This window comes from Mesoplodon mirus (genome assembly GCF_964341445.2).
Source record: "Mesoplodon mirus genome assembly, chromosome: 10".
NCBI classification, from domain to species: Eukaryota; Metazoa; Chordata; class Mammalia; order Artiodactyla; family Ziphiidae; genus Mesoplodon; species Mesoplodon mirus.
The window spans coordinates 69,302,046-69,322,800 of NC_138986.1; the positions used below are offsets into that span (position 1 = coordinate 69,302,046).

At 38.0% G+C, this 20,755-nt stretch overlaps 2 protein-coding genes across 2 annotated transcripts; one reads left to right on the forward strand and one right to left on the reverse strand.

Moving 5' to 3' along the window:
- Positions 1 to 903: 903 nt before the first annotated feature.
- LOC309811290 (CD59 glycoprotein-like) lies at positions 904 to 1,784 on the reverse strand. Its single transcript, XM_082633897.1, has one exon. The coding sequence runs from the start codon at positions 1,747 to 1,749 to the stop codon at positions 1,378 to 1,380; it is 372 nt and encodes a 123-aa protein (XP_082490023.1). The 5' UTR covers positions 1,750 to 1,784; the 3' UTR covers positions 904 to 1,377.
- Positions 1,785 to 17,965: 16,181 nt separating this feature from the next.
- CGA (glycoprotein hormones, alpha polypeptide) lies at positions 17,966 to 20,250 on the forward strand. The gene is made up of 3 exons (XM_082633832.1): positions 17,966 to 18,214; positions 19,370 to 19,554; positions 19,990 to 20,250. Exons 1-3 carry the CDS (start codon positions 18,115 to 18,117, stop codon positions 20,065 to 20,067), a joined length of 363 nt encoding a protein of 120 aa, XP_082489958.1. The 5' UTR covers positions 17,966 to 18,114; the 3' UTR covers positions 20,068 to 20,250.
- Positions 20,251 to 20,755: the final 505 nt, after the last annotated feature.

A 20,755-nucleotide genomic window follows, 5' to 3' on the forward strand; every position in this document is an offset into this window, starting at 1 on the left:
GGTTAAGTAATTAATGATTCATAATACTTTGTACTTTTTTTTTCTCTTTTTTTGCATTTGATGAGATTTTATTTTCAGAAAGGCAGGATTCATTCCGGTTTGTCCAACAGATCACATAATCAAGTTTTTTTTTTTAACGTTAATCAAGAAATTCCACTTTCATCAGCAAAAGTAGGGCTATGCTGTCAAATACAGCCAAGATTGTAAGCATACAAATGGCATTAAGTCTACTGGATCTTAAATTATTCACCAGTATCCACAAGAAAAAGGCCAACCTTTGCCCTCCTGAAAAGGTATATCACTTTTTAGGAAACTGGTAGCGCTTCTGAAAGCCTCAGCATGCTAATAGCCCTTGCAAGTGTATTTTACACTATCTGTGCTGACTCAGCGAGGAGCCAACAGGCTGGATGTCGGCAGGTAAAACACATCCCTACAGACCTGCTACTGTTCATGATGACATTTGGAAATCTCAAATCGCAACCCCAAAGGCTCCTTCTGTTCCATTCATGCATTATACGTACACATATGAAGAGTTTTCCTACCAGTAGCATTTAAAATAAGCACACTTAATAACTGCAAGCCACATGTAACATAGAATATTCAAATGTTTAGTTTTTAACTGTGTGTGACAAAGCTAAGGCAGCCTACCATTCCAATAAAAAAGGCGGGGAGTGGAAGGGACAGGTTTAACACACCATTAATTTATGCTACTGAGTTTTTCTAGTGAAAGACAGCAAAGCCAATACAAAATTTAGGGACAGAGGAAAACTCAGGTTTCAGCCTCTGGTACCTCTCTAAAGGCAAACCTTGTGCTTCCGCGCCCTGCCATCCAGAAAGCTTACCTCCTTCCCAGCCAGACACCTTCTAGCTGAGAATACAACAGTCATTAAGAATCTCTGTCCCTGACAGCCCACACCTGGAACATGCATCATGCCTACCTGGCAATACAGGGGCCATGTAAGGTGAGAAAAAAGCATGCCTTGTGAGAGAGACAGTTGAAAAGGAGCCCCCTGCCCCAGTCTCCCAAAAAAGTACTGATCACATTAACTACATCCAAGGAACCAGAGGGAAATAACTGAGGATTGCAGAGAATCTACTCGAGCTGTCACTGCAAAGAGCAGAGTAAGAGGCATGCAACCTTCCTCAAATCACATGCGCTTCACTCAAACTTTTTCCCTCACACAGGTCTTCTCTGCTAACAGGACGGGTCTTCAGCATCTCTCTGAGTTCCTCTCTCTTATCTGAGTTGCTCAAGCTAGTTTTAGTCTTTCCCAACAGGATCCAGTTGGAAAATATAAAGCCTTTGGAATGCAGCCGCGCAGGAAATAAGGCATATACAGAAACAGGAGATTTAGGAGAAGCCCTCCTGGTGTAGATTTAGAGACAAAAGCGCCAGACTGCCAGCAGCAGCAGGATGCCCAACAGAGCTGTTTTCCCTGATATACTCGTCCCGTCACTTTTGTTACACAGGTTCTCCTGGCAGCAGCGGTACTGAAGCTCCTTCTCCCCTAAGGCTTTCGCAATGGCTTCGAAACTGCAGCGGTCAAACATCCAACACTGGTAGTAAGTTTTTGGTGGCACGGCTTTAACGATGAAACAAATATCTTGATTATGTGAATAACTGAAGACCGTAGTGCGGCCATTAGCTGGGTTAATACAGCTGTAGCTCTCCAGACTGTGACCTACATGGCAGAGGACAGCCAGGATGAACAGGGGCCCGAGCAGGACGAACCCTCCTTTGCTTCCCATTGTGACCGGCTACAGATTCTTATGGCTCCCGTCATCTGCTTTAGTGTGGCTACTCCTGCTACTGTACTATTTTAAAAGTATGGTTAGATCTGCATAATATATGGATATGGAAAAAACCACCAAGATACACTGTTAGATTTAAAAAGAAAAAGGAAGGTAGGACACTAAACAATGTGTATATTATGTTTCTGTTTGTATGTAGCAAAACCCCAGAAAATGTGTTTATATACACAGATAATTTCTGGAAACATTAAGAAATTGTTAAAAATGGATACCTTTGGGAATGGGAGTGAGGATTTTGGGGTAGGAGGAAGACCTACTTTTCACTGGAAATACTCTTGTATTGCTTCAAAATTTAAAATCACGTAATATATCTTTGGAATTACTGAAGCAAAAGCTACTTGAAAAAGCAAGCATTTTACATACCTCAGCTGTTCTTCTGATTACAGCATAATGTTTGTGATAATCATACTTTGCTATCAGAAAGATCAAATTATGTTTTATAAAACAAATTAACTAATCATATGAAACATTTACAAAGGTGGTTATTTTGAAAAATAATTCAGTGTGTAAATGACAAAACGTCATTAGGAAAAATCCATGCATTTAGCATAGCTGGTATGTACTTCACTGTGTCATACCACTATGCAAAGATGTTCCTGACACCTCCTCTGTACCATGACATGCTTTCAGGACTTTGCCTAGTAAAGGTGGCTATTTGCTTTGTCATCCTGAAACCGTGTAACTCTGATTGGGACTTGAACCCACACACTGGGACTTGAATCCAGCCAAAACCCACACTGGGACTTGAACCCATGTTCTTTTAACTGAGATCACACACCTCGTCTCAGGACTTAATGAAGTTCAGGTTCTTGATGCCTCATCGCAGAAAGAATTCAGTGAGAGACAAAGTGATAGGTAAGAAGTCGATTTATTTAGAGAGAAACACACTCCACAGACAGAGAGTGGGCCATCTCAGAAGGCAAGAGCAGCCCCAGGGTATGGGGTTGTCAGTTTTTATAGGGGTGGGTAATTTCACAGGCTTCTAAGTGGGAGGAGTATTCCAGCTGTTTTGGGGAAGGGGTGGGGATTTCCAGGAAGCGGGCCACCGCCCACTCTTTGACCGTTATGGTCAGACTTGGAACTGTCATGGCTCCTGTGGGTGTATCATTTAGCTTGCTAATGTGTTTCAATGAACATATACTGAGGCTCAAGGCCTAGTGGAAGTCGACTCATCCGCCTGCCATCTTGCACCTACTTGGTTCTAATCAGTTTATGTTGTGTCCTCAAACTAGGACATTCTTTTAAAGGTGGTGCCCTGACCCCTTCCCTCCTGTTTCAATCGTGTAAGCAGATAAGTTATGGAGTCTCCAGAGAAAGAGAACCAGGAATGGCTTTCTTGACATAAGAGAAGCCATTTTGGCCTAAGCCGTTGTGTGATCTCAGGTGGGCAGGGTCAGGATGTTTCCCTGTGAGCTGAACAAAGGCACTTTGGTTTAACATTCAGGCAGAAGGGCAGGGTTCCCCAAGGCAGGCCATTATGTATGCTTATAGCTATAGACAGCATCCTTTTGGTGATTATAGTAACAAAAGCAATGAAAAACAAAGGTTAAAGTAAAAGAAACAGATCCAACATGGGGTCAGATTTTGTTCTTCTCCGTTACAAAAGGTCAAAAGGAGAGAGGAGACACCAGTCCATTGTCCTACCAACCTCCTAGAATCCTTCTTGCTGAAATCCGTCTTGAGCCATGCGTGTGCCATCAGGAAGGACCTTGAGTCAGAGTGATTGGCCAGAGACAACCTGGAACTAACCCCATTACCATAAAACCTGAGTCTGCGAGCCACATGGCAGAGCAGTTCTCCTGGGTTCCCTTACCCTGCTGCTCTCTGCCTGGGTGCCCCTTCCCAGTGAAGTCTCTTGCTCGTCAGCATGTGTGTCTCCTGGGACAATTCATTTTTGAGTGTTAGACAAGTGCTCACTCTTGGGCCCTGGAAGGGGTCCCTCTTTCTTCAACGAATGGAGTCTTGAACTTTTTTAGGATCACAACCCTAAAAGCAGGATAGACGCAGCCACAGCCATAGCCTGAAGTGCTTGGTGGGTTTTAGGAAGACAATGTACTGGGAATCTTGGACCTAAGCGTTCCTCAGCTGGCAAGCCATAACATATGTAATTTCTGTCTAGGAAGAAACTGAGTTTTACAAAAGTGAAATGAGGGGGGAAAAGGCACAAATACTGAGAACCAATCAGTCCTTCTCAGCATTGCCTCATGCCTTCTCCATGCATCCTTATTAAAGCCAGATGCACATTTAATTTTAGAAAAGTCTAAATAGGTGTGTGTTTTATTTTTCTGTTTTCTACTGGAGTAATGTTGTAAGCTTAGAAATGCTCTATATCTAGCATCTGAAATTTACAGCTCTTCTGTTCTAAGTAAACATCAGGTACTTAGCTAATTAAATGTAATGCTTGTAGGATCCTGTTTATAGGAAAGTGTCAACTTTCAGGATGTTGTGTAAAAGTCTGGATAAAATTATGTAGAAAATAACAGCATACTCTTGTTTCATAGGCTGACCTTGCAGTCAACACCACCTGGAAATGGCTCAAAACAAAAAATGAGCGAAGGGCTGAAACGAGATAAGATCAAATTGATGTCATGGTAATTACACAAAGTACCATTCAATCATTGGATGGAATTTACTGTTGATCCCTGGACTTAGATGCAGGTGGGAACATGCAGTTTTTATTACTCTGCTGGTATATAAAACAGGTGAGGACTTTATTAAGAGCAGTTCCTGAGAAATCACAAGACGAAGCTAAAATCCCTCTTCAGATCCACAGTCAACTGCCCTGACCACATTCTGCAAAAAATCCAGCGGAAGGTAATATGAATGAAATAATTTGGGGGATTTTAATTGAGGAGTAAAGTATTTGAGAATACAAGGGAGCTGGTTGTGCATAAACCTTAGTAAGAAGACAGGCATTTACACATTCTCTTTTCAGCACTCATGATTGAATTGGGAGGAAGTCTGCAAAAATGTGGTCTGTGATCACAGGCTAAGATGTTATCTAACTGAAGCCAGAAACCAACTGTCTCTTGCTGTGATGTGTGAGTGCCTGTCAGTAACTAAAAAGTTTTCTCAAGAAATATTGGATGTCATTTGAAAGGCATTCTTTTGAGTGGTTTCCAGGGGTCAGGAAGAGAGGAAGTAGACATGTAAGGTGCTGATATTGTTTTGTCATCAGTTTTTAAATGACACATAACTACATCTTCAAACTGGTCAATGGTAAAGCAGCTCACCTGTTCAGCTGAATGACTATAGCTTCTGATATTTTTTGAATAGACCCTCTTGGGTGGACTTGAATTGTAACACTGAAATCTCTTGAACAACATTGTTTCCTTTTTCTTCTTTCATAGAATGCCACAAAAATAAGAGTCGGTAGTATTTCTCAATATTATGATGGACCTTGCAATTCTACATCACTCGGCTAAGTCTAATTGGTTTGTTCTGCAGAGAGTTTCTAGAAATGTTTGCTAACTTTAGTTATATTTGCGTCGGTGCTGCTTGGAATGGCAGCTGGTTAGGAAATTAGGACTAGAAAATAAAAGTGCTCCTTTGTCCCTCCTTATTAATGTTGAGGATACAAGATTGGGGTACATGGAAGAATTATGAACTGACACTACATGGGTCCCTCAGGAATACTGAAGCTCCATTTCACTTTAATGGGAACTTTTGTTTCCTGAGCTCTACAATCTTCTCCCCACTCAAAAAAGAAGATGTTTTATATTAGAACAGAGGAATATTCTTAAGTTTCTGAAGATGTCTTTTAAATAATTACTTAACACCAACTCAATTATTCAAAATATTGGTCACCCAAATTGATTGTAATACTTTGCTATAGTCTTGAATTATTTTTAAATGATAAGAATAACCACCATTTATGAAAAGTTTATGTGTGTTCATTTCATTTATTTAACTTTGGTTTTGGTTTCTTTTCTTTCTTTCTTTTTTTTTTTTTGCAGTAATAGAGTCGTTGAAATTTTGAGTCATATTTCTCACCATTTCTTGCTGAAAAAGGTAGCATGTGAAGTGTTAGAAAAGCAATTTATTATATTCCAGAACAGCTTCTCAGTTTCCTTGTACATTTCTCAAATTTACATGAAAACTCAAAGTAAGAGCTAGGAAACAGAAATAGTAAAATTAGAATGTAATATGTGCATTTCGTTCAAAAGTAGATCAAGATAATCTGCTTTCACAAAGAGAAAATGTACAGGAATCAGCTGATATTTCCATTGAGAACAGCATGACCTATAGCACCATACTTCCATTTTTATAGATTGTGAATCCCAGAGTAGTTTGCTATCAACTTATGATCCTTGCAAATTCTGGTTTTGGTGTGTAACATTTCAGCATTCCCCATCATAATGCTGCACAAAATAATCCAGTAATTTCTTGATTCACCAGACTCAGATAACGTTATAGAAATGCCCTAGCATCCGCTGTGCACTGGGGTAGGAGGAGGAGAGAGAGAGAGAGAGAGAAGAGGGCGCTTAGGCCAGAGCGGGAGCGGAATCAAGGGCAATATTATGAATTGAATTTGAAAAGACAACAGTAACATCATGATCCATGCTTAAATCAATGCCCTAAAGAGAATGGATTAACTGTGTGTTTCTAGGCTATAGAGGTAGTATAGGTGAAAGGGCACTATCTTAGGATCAGACCACTTTCCAGATGATTTTGGCAAATCCTTTTACTTCTCTCAAGGGTAGTTTTCTAGTCTACGAGACAGGTGACATAATAGTGCTTTCCCCAAAGTGTAAAGAGAATCAAACAAGGGAAATGGATATGAAAGCCAATGCCTGTCCCCCGCCAGTCACGCCCCACCAATCAAACACTAGTCCTCATGCCTTGGTCAGGTGTAAAATGCCTCTTTATCCGAATGAAATGGCTTTCCTAAGGCTGTTCTGAAGAAGGTGAAGTCAGATAAATATGCAAAATAAAAAATTACACAGGCAACTTATATTTGAGCTGGTATAACATAATGTTACTCTAAGAAAAAAGATGTCAGCATTCTATTTAGGGATATACCACCTGAAAAAAAAAACATTTAAGAAGTTCATTGTGAAATATAAAGGTTTGAAGGCAGTGTAGTAAAATGCGGTTCAGAGCTTGGAGTTGTAAAGAGACATTCTAAAATCTTAGGTCTGCCAGTGGTGAATTTTGTGACTTTGTATAGGTTATTTCGCCTCTGGAATTCTTTTACCTGCCAAAACGAGAAGAATACCTCACAGGGTTGTCATGAGTACTGAATATATTTATGTGTTCAAGGTGCTCAAAAGAATACCTAGCACACACAAGTGCTCAATGGTTGGTATTCTTTTCAATGTAGAAGTTATTATTACCAAATTCAGTATGGCAGATACTGTGGGCAATGCTAACTCCGAATTTTTTTTCACACTTTGTTAGATTTCCCCTAATAGATTAACTGAATCTGTGTTATATAAATCACACCCCACAGAGGAAAAGTACCAGAAGGAAGTGGAGAGACAAGACTGGCGTCCCATATCTCAAACCCTGGAGGAGAAATTTTTGTTATAAGGGACAGCAGTTGTTCCAGTTATCTATTACTGTGCATCAAAGTACTGAAAAACTTAGTGGGTAAAACAAGAAGTTATTATTATCTCTCAAGGCCCTGCAGGTGGATTGGGCTCAGCTGGGCTGTTCTTAACTTGGATTTCTCATGCATTTGTGATCAGATATTGGCTGGGGCTGGAGTCACCTGAAGGCTCAACTGGGCTGGTCATCCAAATGGCTTCTTCACTCATTATTTCTTGGCCTCTTTCTCTTTCTCTGTGTGCCATCTCATTCTCCAGGGTCGGTCCACGTCGCTTATAGCCTTCTTATTGTGTGGTGGTCTCAGACTACTAGCACTTCTTACACAGAAACTGGCTTCTAAGACACAGGAAGCAGAAACTGCCAGGTCAGTGCAGGGCTACTCCCACGCTTGGCCCAGTGTTGTATTGGTGTAAGGGACACTCTCATGACTGCCTTATTCTATTGGTGTAAGTAGTCATAGGGCCCACCTAGATCAATGGGAACAAAGAGAGACACACCACTTTTCCATATGGAAGTGGCAAGGTCATACTGCAGAGTGAATGTAGGCTGAGGGATATTTTTGTGGCCATCTTTGGGAAGTACACCTGCCGTAGCAGAGAAAACAGGGGCAATAAACAATAAGGGGCTTCTCTTTGCAGTTCTGCTCTGTTTTTTTTTTTTTAACTATTATTTATTTTTATTTTTGGCTGCACCACACAGCATGTGGGATCTTAGTTCCCCTACCAGGGATCGAACCCGTGGGCCCTGCAGTGGAAATGTGGAGTCCCAACCACTGGACCTCTAGGGAATTCCCTGCTTTGTTTTTATCACAGAAAAAAATGCTTATAATGTGAGGTGCTGGGGTTGAGAAATATACAAACCCAGCCTGTCCATTCTACTATTGAGAGACTTTAAGGTAAATTAAATGTTTCTATAATCTAGTGCTTTTAAATGGAAATGATACTTGGTGTGTCAAAAGATTGCACGAAAACAGTTCAAATAAAGAACAAAATGTAATGTACAAATTTTAAAAGTTACAAGAATGATTCTTATATTGCTATAAAAATGCTCTGTATAAAACTTTTCTGGCCTTTGGATGTTTTACTTTTCTGAGTGATAAGTTGACACTACTTAATGTTTTGTTCCTGATAGCATTTATTACTGCAATAATGTTAATTTAAAAAATTGGGTATTTTTAAACTACAAATATTTGAATTTCTCATTTAAAACAAAATTTTATGGTACATAGAGTTTGTCCTATCAAAATTTCTTGTTGATTTAGTTTGCAGACAATTTAAAAAATGCTGATGTGCTAGAAAAACCAGAAGGGTAATGGAAGAACTAAGATTTTAATTACATAATTATGTTAACATTGTAAAGTGCCTTAAAATAACAATTAAAGTAGAAAGTGTACATCTTATTTTAAGCCCCTTAAATTTAGTCAGTTAAGAAAAGAAGCTTGTCTGGGCTTCCCTGGTGGCACAGTGGTTGAGAGTCAGCCTGCCGTTGCAGGGGACACGGGTTCGTGCCCCGGTCCGGGAAGATCCCACATGCCGCGGAGCGGCTGGGCCCGTGAGCCATGGCCGCTGAGCCTGTGCGTCCGGAGCCTGTGCTCTGCAACGGGAGAGGCCACAGCAGTGAGAGGCCCGCGTATCGCAAAAAAAAAAAAGAAAAGAAAAAGAAAAGAAGCTTCTCAAAATATGATTGTTATAAGAATCGTCATAAAGGAATTGAAATTTTTATAATCCTATGAGCACTTCAATTTCCTTCTAAATACTGCCCGCTCTTTTTCTTTTTAAAAAATAAATATTTAAAGGTCATCTTTTGTTCGGTTTGTTTTTATGGAAACCCCTGGGGTTTTTTGTTTGTTTGTTTTTTTGCAAAGTATACCTGTACAGGTTGTATTTTATATGTCTTTTGCCTCTAAGACTCCCTTTTTTCACTCTTTCTCTTCATCTGGAAAATTAAGTCGGCTCCCTTTTAGAATTTTGCGAAGTCAAAAAATACTGTTAAGTAATTGATAAACAGAAATCCCACCCCAAATACAGCTGCTGAACTGTGTGACGTCACTTATTTTCCTGTGGACACTGGGACACTTTGGGGATACACTATTTGCAACCCCTGTGATTAGGCTGGGGAAGTTATGAGGACTGCTGAATACACAAAGCCCTGTACAAATGTTAAAACAGTAAAATATATATATTTACTACCGTCATGTCTTTCTTCCCCATGAAATACGTGTTCTTTATCCTCATTAGTTTTTCACCTCTCCATTTTCCTGTCCCCAGCCTATCAAATGTTTCAACATCTACGAATGCTTTTACTACAGCATTCATCGATCTAACTCACAGTCATTTGCCTTTGTATCTGGGTCAGAGAGCAGAAAACTTATTCATATTTGTGTCACCCATACTTGGCACAGTGCCTGGCACGTAGCAGGTACTTATTCAAAGTCTTTAAATCTTTCAAATGTTCAATTTGGACCTTAAATTTTGCACTTTACAATGTTGAACTGTCAAATCATCCAAAACTCATCTTTTCATAAAATAGAGAAAGCATTAATTATCTACATCAAAGAATGAATGAGGGGATTTGAGACAGATCATGGGAGTATTAACCGTTTCTCTCTCAGCCATCCTTTGACGATCAGTGAATGCGATACTGGGTCTGAAGGTCACTCTAGTGCCTAGGAGCAATATTTGAATGTCTACTTCGAAGATCTGAGAACTTGGAGGATTACTGAGGCTAGGGGCTGGAGCATGGGATCACAGAAGACATTCACTGCTCGACCTGGGATTCAGAATATGTTACAAGAACAGGGTAAAAACCCACTTCCTGCAACTAGAGCACATGAAGAAAGAAAACTAGTAGCCAAGGCTACTCCAAGTTGAGTTTCCTGATCACTGACCCCAGACTCTTTAAATTCATCCAGCAGGAGACATCAGTGGTCACTTGGTGGGACGTGAAGGTGAGCCTGTTCGGGGACTGGCTCCATGGGAAGTGGTGGGATGAAGGATGAAGGGTGCTGAACGTCCGCTTACCCTTGCGATGCTCCACCTTCACATCTCTCATCCAGGCTGAACTATTGCTATTCGCTGGACCAGGCAAGATGCTAAAACTTACAGGCCTCTCCTCTGTTTAACAAACAATTCTTACATAGCTATCTCATGCCAGGCAGTGTGCTGGGGATTAAAGTCTTTGCTTTCAAGGGTCCTTTTCATTAGTGATCCTTCACTGAAGGCTGCCTACTTTTCTTCTTCTTGGTGGTTAGCTGGGCTAGATGGGGCTAATGAAGTGAAACCTTCGGTTAACTCTCTAGAAATCAGTTAGATTTAATCTGTTTTGTTAACAAAGAATTATGCCTCTACCCTAGCCAGTCATCTCAAAAATGTGGTATGAGTCAGTTGGGCTTCCTGGTGTGGAGAGTATGGGTGAGTCACCCCATCTACCACCACCATTAGAAAAATCGAAAACCTTACTCTTTGGCAGTGGGGGAGCAATGGCAGCATCTTTGCAGGTAAATGAAGACCAGGATGTCACACTGTACCGAACACTTGTCTTCTTGGAACAATCTTTTATATATATGTATATGTACATATATGTGTATTTGTGTACATACATGCATGTACACATATATACATACATTCATATATGTGTGTGTATATATATTTAATTTGCCTTGAAGCCTTTCAATAATAGGATTGACAGGATGGGATGATAGATTTCTCAGTCCTGGCACCTTACCTCATAAACACTTTTTTTCTGTGATAAAAACAGAACAGAGGAGCTGCAAAGAGAAGCCCCCTTATTGTTCATTGTCCCTAAGTTTTCACTGCTATGGCAGGTGTACTTTTCAAAACTGGCCAGAAAAAAAATCTCAGTCTAAATTCCTTCTGCAGTATGACTTTGCCTCTCCCACATCAAAAAGTAGTGTCTATCTTTGTACCCTGTTTGATAGATGGGGTTGGCGTATATGTGTACGGTACTTGGTGTGTCAAGATATGTAGAGAGAGATATATATAGATATATACCGATGTCCATATGTGTGTGTGTATGGTACACTGCTATTTACCTATTATATAAATCATTTAATACATTAATTATATATTAATGTATATAATCACAATAAATAATATGCAAACATAAATAATAATAGTAAGTTTAACATTGTAAATCAACTATACTTCTATGAAAAATAAAAAATAATAATAGTAAATCATGGCAATAATATTCTTTAATACTCTTAAGAATGCTATCTTGTCCTCACAGAGTCTTATTATATTAAGAACATAAATTTGCCCACATACCTAGTTTGATATAAAGTAACAGATACCCAGTTGAAACATTGAAGCTCTTATATATGCTTTTTATTAATGTTTTCTTTTGAATTCTTATGACTTTTATATCTTAGCATAAAATGGCTCTTACCTGTGGCATATTTAACACTTAGACATTCATGTATTAGCCAGCTACAAATTCTATAGCTAAGTGAGAATATGTCGTCTCTAATGAATTTATTATCTGAAAATATTTTATTAAACACTTATTCTAAGTTGTCATTCAAGAGTTATCTTGTTTCTCAGTATGAATGACAGCTCTACACAAGCAACTTGTGATTGATACTGTTACTGTTCTAAAGTCCCGATGCAACACAACTGCATCTACTCTGTGCAAGACCTTGTGCTAGGATGGGGGTGGGTTAGAGGGGCACAGTTTCTACCCTTAAGAAGCTTTACGTGGATGGAAAGACAAACAGGTATATAACTAGCTAGAGTTCAGGACAGACTGGGGAACTTCATCTAAGAATTATAAGCAAAGTGATGGATAAATGCAGTGGAGAGTTATTTATTCTCCCTTTGGGCTTGGATGAAACCTTCACAATGAAGCTGGTGGCTGGGCGGCTCCTTAAAAAACTCTGAGGTGGATGGCTGAGAAGGGGGAGAAAGGCCTTACAGGTCAAGTCGAGAATACACACATTTTCTTGGCCTCATTTTATTCTGATGGGGCAGGTGGCAGGAGGTGAGGGTGTGTTGAGTGGGTGTTGGAGGCACAATGTGGGGTTGGATATATAGAGTCTGTGATGCCTGCAGTGTCCTCACTCGGAATACCAAGAGGCTGAGATTAGTACATCTGATTTAGATTGAGCATGTTTTGCAAAATAGCATAAATCCCAGCTGAACATAATTATTGTTCCTGCCCTGGGTCTTAATGTTTTTCTTCCATATTCCAAAACAGAAAGGCCTAAGGGTGATTAGGCTGATGAAAACATTTATTAAAATGTTTTCGGAAACACCTAGAATTTGAGGGTTAATCCCTTTCTGCTTGGTTAATCTCATCTCTTTTTAAAATAAAGACAAAGCCGTTTCTGTTATTGAAAGTTAAAGGAATGGTGACTTTGGTTCTGCTTTTTCAATCTTCACTTTATCATACAGCAAATCCTAAAATATGCATCCGTTTCATGCTCTCACTTTCTGCAATCTTGTTATAAATGCTTCTCTCTGAATTAATTCTGATATAATTGTTCACTGCATAATGCTGAATTTTCATAATATATGAGCTGCAATATCAAAGCACAAAAATGATACTAGTTTAAAAAGGAAACCAGTTTCAATTCTGAAATTCTCCTTGTGGCTTTGTATATCACTTAAGAAGTGGTTCTCAAATTTCGGCTCTTAGAATCTGTTTATGATCTTAAAAATTATTGAAGAGCTCAAAGAATTTTTAAAATGAATTTATATTTATCAATAGTTACTGATATAGAAATTATGTTGGAAAAAGTTTTAAAATATTTATTTTTATTTTTTTATTTTTTTGGCTACATGCCTTGTGGGATCTTATTTCCCTGACCAGGGATTGAACCCGGGCCCTCAGCAGTGAAAGCACCAAGCACTGGACTGCCAGGGAATTCCCAGAAATATTTATTCCTTTAAAAACAACAATTTAAAACCCATCACATGTTAACACAAATACAATATATTTATAAAAAGTGACAATTTCCAAAACAAAAAAAGTCAGTGAGAAGAGTGGCATTGTTTTACCTTTTTGCAATTTTTTTTTTTTTTTTTTTGGCTACATCCTGAGGCTTGTGGGATCTTAGTTTCCCAACCAGGGACTGAACCTGAGGTCATGGCAGTGAAAGTGTCAAGTCCCAACCACTGGACCACCAGGGAATTCCCTCTTTTTGAAAATTTAAGAAGTACTGGGCTAATAGAACACAGCTACATTCTCAGGTGCTTCTTTATTCAATCTGTTGCAATACCACATGTCATGTAGCCTCTAGAAAATTTCTCTGAACACTCATGAGGGGATGAGAGTGAAAAACCCAAACAGCATCTTAGTATTATTATGAAAATAATTTTGACCTCACAGACCCACTAAAAGTGTTTAGGATCCCCAGATCTCACTTTGAGAGCCACTGACTTAGGACAATATTTATTCAGTGTTAATTATGGGTGAAGATAAATAAAACCCATAATTACTTGTGTATAAGTATATAAATCAGGTAGAAATAATGATGTACATGTTTTAGCCTTACCTACATGTAAACAGTCTGTTTTCTGTATTATAAACTGTTGGTTCTACTGACAAATTATTCTTATAAGATACATGGGTTGATATAAACATCTAGCAAAAACATGGTCTTATCATGTCAGTCTACATGAAAAATAACCACAGGTTTTGAATCACATGAAATTATAAATCTCATTCTGAAATTTTTTTACAAGAAATTTTGGTTTTGATAAATTATAGATTTAGAGGAAGTTGCCCCCCCCAAAAGAAAAATGTACAGGGAAGTCCTGAGTATCCTTTAGCTAGTTCCCTCAATGATAATACCTTCCAAAGCTATAGTACAAGGGGAAAACCAGGAAATTGACATTGGTACAACCCACAGAGTTTATTTGGATTTCACTAGTATTGTGTGTATGTGTGTGTTTCTGTGCAATCTCATCCCATGTTAGATTGTGACACTATCACAATCAAGATAAAGAACTGTCCCATCACCACAAGGCTCCCTGGTTCTATCTTTGTAGAGCCACATTTACTTACTCCCCTCAACTTCCTCCCCACATACTAACTCCTTGAAACTGCTAATGTAGCATCTCTATAATTTTATCAATTCAAGAGTGTTATATAAATGTAATCACACAGAATGCAACCTTCACTCAGCAGGATACCCTTGAGATCCATCCAAGTTGCATGTGTATCAATAACATGTTCCTATTTGTTGCTACATAGTATATAATCTGGTATTGGAAGTACCATTGTTTGCAGAACCAACCATTCCTCTGCTGTTGGGCATTTGGATCATTTCCAGTTTGGGGCTATTATAAATAAAGATGCTATGACCCTTTGTATACATTTTATTTGAACACAGTTTTCATTTCTCTGAGATAAATGCCCAAGTACAACTGCTGGGTTATATGGTAAGTACATGTTCAGTTTTATAAGAAACTTCCAAACTATTTTCCAGAGGGCTGTACCATTTTATATTTCCACCAGCAATGTCTGAATTATCCTGTTTCTCTGCATCCATTTGGTGTTATTTTTATGTTAGCTAGCTGATAGGTATATAATATCTCATTGTGGTTTTAATTTGCATGTCCCTAATGGTTGATGTAGAATACATTAAATGTGCTTACTTGCCATCTATATATCTTCTCCAGTGCAATGTCCATTTTTCAATTGGATTTTTAAAATTGAGTTTTCAGAGTTCTTTATATATTCCAGATACTAGTCCTCTGTTAGACATGTGGCTTGCAAACATTTTCTCTAAGTCCATATCTTGTATTTTCATCCTCTTTGAGGATTAACCCATAATTTGGATGAGGTCTAATTTATCATTTTTTCCTTTTATGTATTTCATTGTCAACTCTAAAAACTATTCACCTAGCCCCTGCCCACCCTTCCCAATTTTTTCCTAAACATTTTATAGTTTCACATTTTACAGTTAAGTCGATGATCCATTTTGAATTAATTTTCATATAAGGTATGAGATTTACATTAAGGTGTTTGTTTATATGTTTGTTTTGTTCTGTTTTTGTATTTGTTTTGCCTATGGATGTCCAATTGTTATAGCAGCCATTAATGAAAAAGTAGAAATCCTCTGTTAAATTGCTTTGGCATCTTTGTCAAAAGCCAGCTGGGCATATTTTTTGGTTCTCTATTCTGTTCCATTGGTCTGTGTATCCCTCTGCTAATATCATGCTGTTTTATTACTGTAGTTATAGAATAAGACAACACTGGGAAGACTGGTTCCTCCCACTTTGTTTCTAAAATTGTTTTAGCTATTCTAGATCCTTTGCCATTCAATAATCATAAACTTCTGTGTCTACAAAAGCTGTGCTAGGATTTTGATAGGTATTTCATTAAACATAGAGATCAGTTTGGAGAGAATTGACGTCTTTACCATGTTGAGTCTTCCAATCCATGCACATGATATGTCTCTCTGTTTATTTAGGTCTTTAATTTACTTCATCAGTATTTTGTAATTTTCAGTGTACAAGTCCTGTCCATATTTTGTTAGATTTATACGTAAGTATTTTATTTTCTTTGGAGCGATTATAAATAGTATTGTGTTTTTGTTTCCACATTATTGTTTTTAGTATATAGAAATGTAGTTGATTTTTATGTGTTGTTTTTGTCATGCAATTTTGCTGAACTCACTAATTAGTTCCAGAACATTTTTTGTAGGTTCCCTGTTTTGCGCTTTTTTTTTTTAATGTAGATGATCATATCATCTATAAATAGGGATAGTTTTACTTCTTCATTTTAAATTTGTGTGCCTTAATTTCTTTTTCTTGCCATATTGTGCTGGCCAGAATGTCCAGCACTATATTGAATAAGAGTGTGAGAGTGGACATCCTTGCCATGTTCCTGATGTTAAGGGGAAAGCACTTGGTTTTTCACCATTAAGTGTGATGTTATCTGTAGGTTTTTGTAAATGCTCTTTATCAAGTTGAGAAAACCCTTTTGGTTCTTGTTTGATGAGAGTTTTTATCATGAAAGAGTACTGGATGCTGTCAAATGCTTTCCTGTTGATTGATATAATCATATGATTTTTCTTTATTCTTTTGATATAGTGGATTACAATTAAGTGATTTTCAAATATTGAAACAGCCTTGAATACTGTTATTTTCAGTTGGTTGTGTCGAACAATTCTTCTTATTCATTACTGGGTTCAATTTGCTATTATTTTGTTTTGGATTTTTGCATCTAATTTCATGAGATATACCAGTCTCTTGTTTTCTTTTTTTGTTCTGTATTTGTCTGGTTTTGGTGTCAGGGTAATCCTGGCCTCATAAACTGTTCCCTTCTCTTCTATTTTATGAAAGTGGCTCTGTAAAATTGGTGTTAATTCTTTAAATGTTCTGAATTGTCTTCTCATTGGTAATTCTCTGTCTCTGTTATCTTTCATGGTTTGAACATAAGCAGTTTAAAAATAGGTATAAAAATCTGCCCCTTTCACATATATACAGTGGAATATTACTTAGCCATAAAAAGAAATGAAATTGAGTTATTTGTAGTGAGGTGGATGGACCTAGAGTCTGTCATACAGAGTGAAGTCAGAAAGAGAAAAACAAATAACATATGTTAATGCATATATATGGAATCTAAAAAAAAATGGTACTGATGAACCTAGTTGCAGGGCAGGAATAAAGATGTAGACATAGAGAATGGACTTAAGGACACGGGGTGGGAGGGGGAAGCTGGGGCAAAGTGAGAGTAGCATTGACATGTATACACTACCAAATGTAAAATAGATAGCTAGTGGGAAGCAGCAGCATAGCACAGGGAGATCAGCTCAGTGCTTTGCGATGACTTAGAGGGGTGGGATAGGGAGGATGGGAGGGAGACACAAGAGGGAGGGGATATGGGGACATATGTGTGCATATGGCTGATTTACTTCGGTGTACAAAGGAAACTAACACAGTATTGTGAAGCAATTATACTCCAATAAAGATCTATTAAAAAATTTTGTCCCTTTTATCTTACATGAGATTTTTCTAGAACATGTAGGGATAAAACCCAGTTCTTAAATGCGGTGAGGTCAATGCCTGGATAAATGGCCAATCACTCAGCTGACCTTGCATAACCTGATCTCATGTACTCAGAATGCTTAGGTAAAGCTGTATCTACAGGTATAAATAAGTCAGGAAGTGGATTTAGGAAAACTTTGATACTACCTGCTGTCTACTCTTGCCACGTTGCTGGGTTAGCATTTACTTTGCACATTGATAACTAGGCTTACAGCCCAGCTACCGACCGTGAATAAAAAGCAGGAGAGACATTATCCTTTCTTTCTGTTCTCCCACCTGGGAATGTAGAGATGGGAAGGATGGGCTCAAATGCTTGGATATTTTATATATCATATATAAGCTTATCTATCTATCTATGTATCCATCCATCCATCCACTCATACAGATATCCTTAGATATTATCTAGTTGAAATTTCATGTTTCATAAATAAGGACATTAAAGCTTCTTAATAGGATGTTAAGATTTTAAAAAGAGAACTTCTTGTTGTTATCATTATACCTGATTCTACTGGTTGATGTGAGAAGTGGGAAGAGTCAATTCTCTACCTCTTTCCAAGGGAGAAATTGCTTTTTTTATACATGGGTTTAGAGTGTATTGGGGGCTGTAAGCAGAGGGGTCAAGACACTGATGACTATTACTATTAATAGTAGTAATATTAAAATTACTGGTTGTTGTTATGCCTGTTAAGCCAATTTTATAGTAACTTTTTTCCCATGTCTGTTTTGCAGAAGAGCCATGGATTACTACAGAAAATATGCAGCTGTCATTCTGGCCACATTGTCTGTGTTTCTGCAAATTCTCCATTCCTTTCCTGATGGAGAGTTTACAATGCAGGGTGTGTGACCAAACTTGGGTTTGCAGTAACAAGAAAGCACACATTTCTAGATGTACATCAATAACTCCATTAATTACATTTCTACCTCCTTTTCAAATGTGATAAATCTTTGCTGTTGGATATCTATCTAGGCACTTTTAGATTGTGAACATAAAATTAAACTAGGTTCCAAAAATGTACAGTGAAAATGATATTTACATGTCCATTTAAATAGCAGCCTGTACATTTCCATCTGAAATAGATTCCTGATTATTCTTTATCTGAGTTTTACAAGCAGAAAGTGCTCCTTATTCAGTCTAGCTAGTTGATTTTTTTTTCTTTTGTTTACATGTCTCCCAGAAGATTTGGGAGGATTTTAACATTGCCTTTGTAGATGAATTTTCAAATCAGTTAACAAGTGAGAAAACAAAACCATTTTATGCAGTAAATTTGTTTTGCTGTACTTTCTCAAAAATCTCATATAGTAGCTGATATAATTCCATCTGCTATGAAATTGCAAGCTACTATTGGTGATGGTTTTTCTCTAGACAAGTGATAATATTTTAACCCCTGTTCCCAAGTGCAGATGCCTGATCTCCTATCAGGCTGTGCCACTCACCATGCTTTCTTAATTCTGACATGCTTTTCTTTGTCAGTATTTGGAGTTGCTATGGGGGAAAAACAATAGCAGATTCTAAATGGGAAAATATTTTGCCTCTGGGCAAAATGCTTCTTTCAGATGAGCATGGTGTTTTCATCTGTCAAGTTTTGCATTCCCTATAGACATACTATCAGCACTGGAATTGAGAAGTCATACTTAAAGAAAGAGAAACTACAGCTACTGAGAGTTCCCATGCATATCTGCAAAAATCATTTTCCCATGAAAATAACTGTAGTCGGTACAAATAGATATTGTGTATGAAGATGAACATACAGCCAAAAAGTATTGGGTTGGCCGAAAAGTTGGTCCGGGTTTTCCATGTTACGGAAGAACCCGATGAACTTTTGGGTCAACCCAATATTTGTTTATTTATTAATTTAATTTCTTTTGATTTCCAATAAAAAAAAGAATATTTGCTTTCCCATAATAAGGAAAAATGCATAGTCTCTTTAAAAATTATTTTTGGATTATTTTACTCTTTGCCTTATTTTTTCTTTCTTTTTTTCTGGTGATAGGCTGCCCAGAATGCAAGCTAAAGGAAAACAAATACTTCTCCAAGCTGGGTGCCCCAATCTATCAATGCATGGGCTGCTGCTTCTCCAGAGCATACCCCACTCCAGCGAGGTCCAAGAAGACAATGTTGGTCCCAAAGAACATCACCTCAGAAGCCACATGCTGTGTGGCCAAAGCATTTACCAAGGTGAGAACTGAAAGGGCCCCAGAGACTTTCTAACAGTTCAACCAGAGAAATGTCCTCAGAGCACAGCCATGGGGTTTAATGTCAGAGGTATCTGATGACCCATGCTTTATTGGGCATTTGTAGAGTGAAGGGCTGCATTTGTCCCCTTTAATCAAAAGAGTCAGCAACCTTGTGGGCACAGGCTGGATTTATTCTGAATGAAGAGAGTAGGGGTAGAGGTGATGAGGGGCAGGTTGGGAGAGAGTATAGAATACTTAGTGTAGACCTAAGCTCTCAGAGTGAAAATATCAGCTGAAAAGGAGAATATGCAAATATAGCAAGCATCTATTTAATTCAGCTGGCTAGAGTCAATTTTATTTAACAGTTTTCAATTTTGCCTACCTATCTATCTATATATATATCTATCATCTATCTTTTTTTCCCCTTCCTCCTTAGGCTACAGTAATGGGAAATGCCAGAGTGGAGAATCACACTGAGTGCCACTGCAGTACTTGTTATTATCACAAATCTTAAATATTTTGCAAAGGGCCATGTTGATGACTGCTGATTTCCTGGAATGGAAAATTAATTTGTTCAGTGTTTATGACTTTGCAAGATAAAACCCTCCTTTTCCTTACCATACCATTTTTTACACGCTTTAAGAATATACTGCAGCTTTATTGCTTTTCTCTTTATCCTACAGTATAATCAGTAGTCTTGTTCTTTTCATTTGGAATGAAATACAGCATTTAGCATGACCATAAAAAGCTGGTTCCGCTGGAAATAAAGTCTTTTAAATCATCATTCTACCACTGAATTCTAATTTTTTCTGAAAAGTTTCAAGCCAGTTACCTTTAATAGGATTAATGGGAAGGAGGGAGCCAGTGTGGGCCCCTATATACTCAGTGACCCAACACTGGAGAATCTTGTTCCCACCAAGCCTTCCAGAGCAAGCAGTGAGTCCTTCGGCCAGTGTGCTAGTTATGAGACAATCCATTGAGGTGAAGGAAGAAAATATAACTTCTATTTCTATTCATTTTTACATTATCCCTTTAGATGGCCATTTGGATGAGTTTTATAGAAGTACAGATACATTAGTATGGTCATGCATGTATAAAATTTATAAATAAATAAATATGCAGATATTGAGGATGTTTGGCCCGAAATTTTTTTTTTTTTTTTTTTTCTTTTTGCGGTATGCGGGCCTCTCACTGTTGTGGCC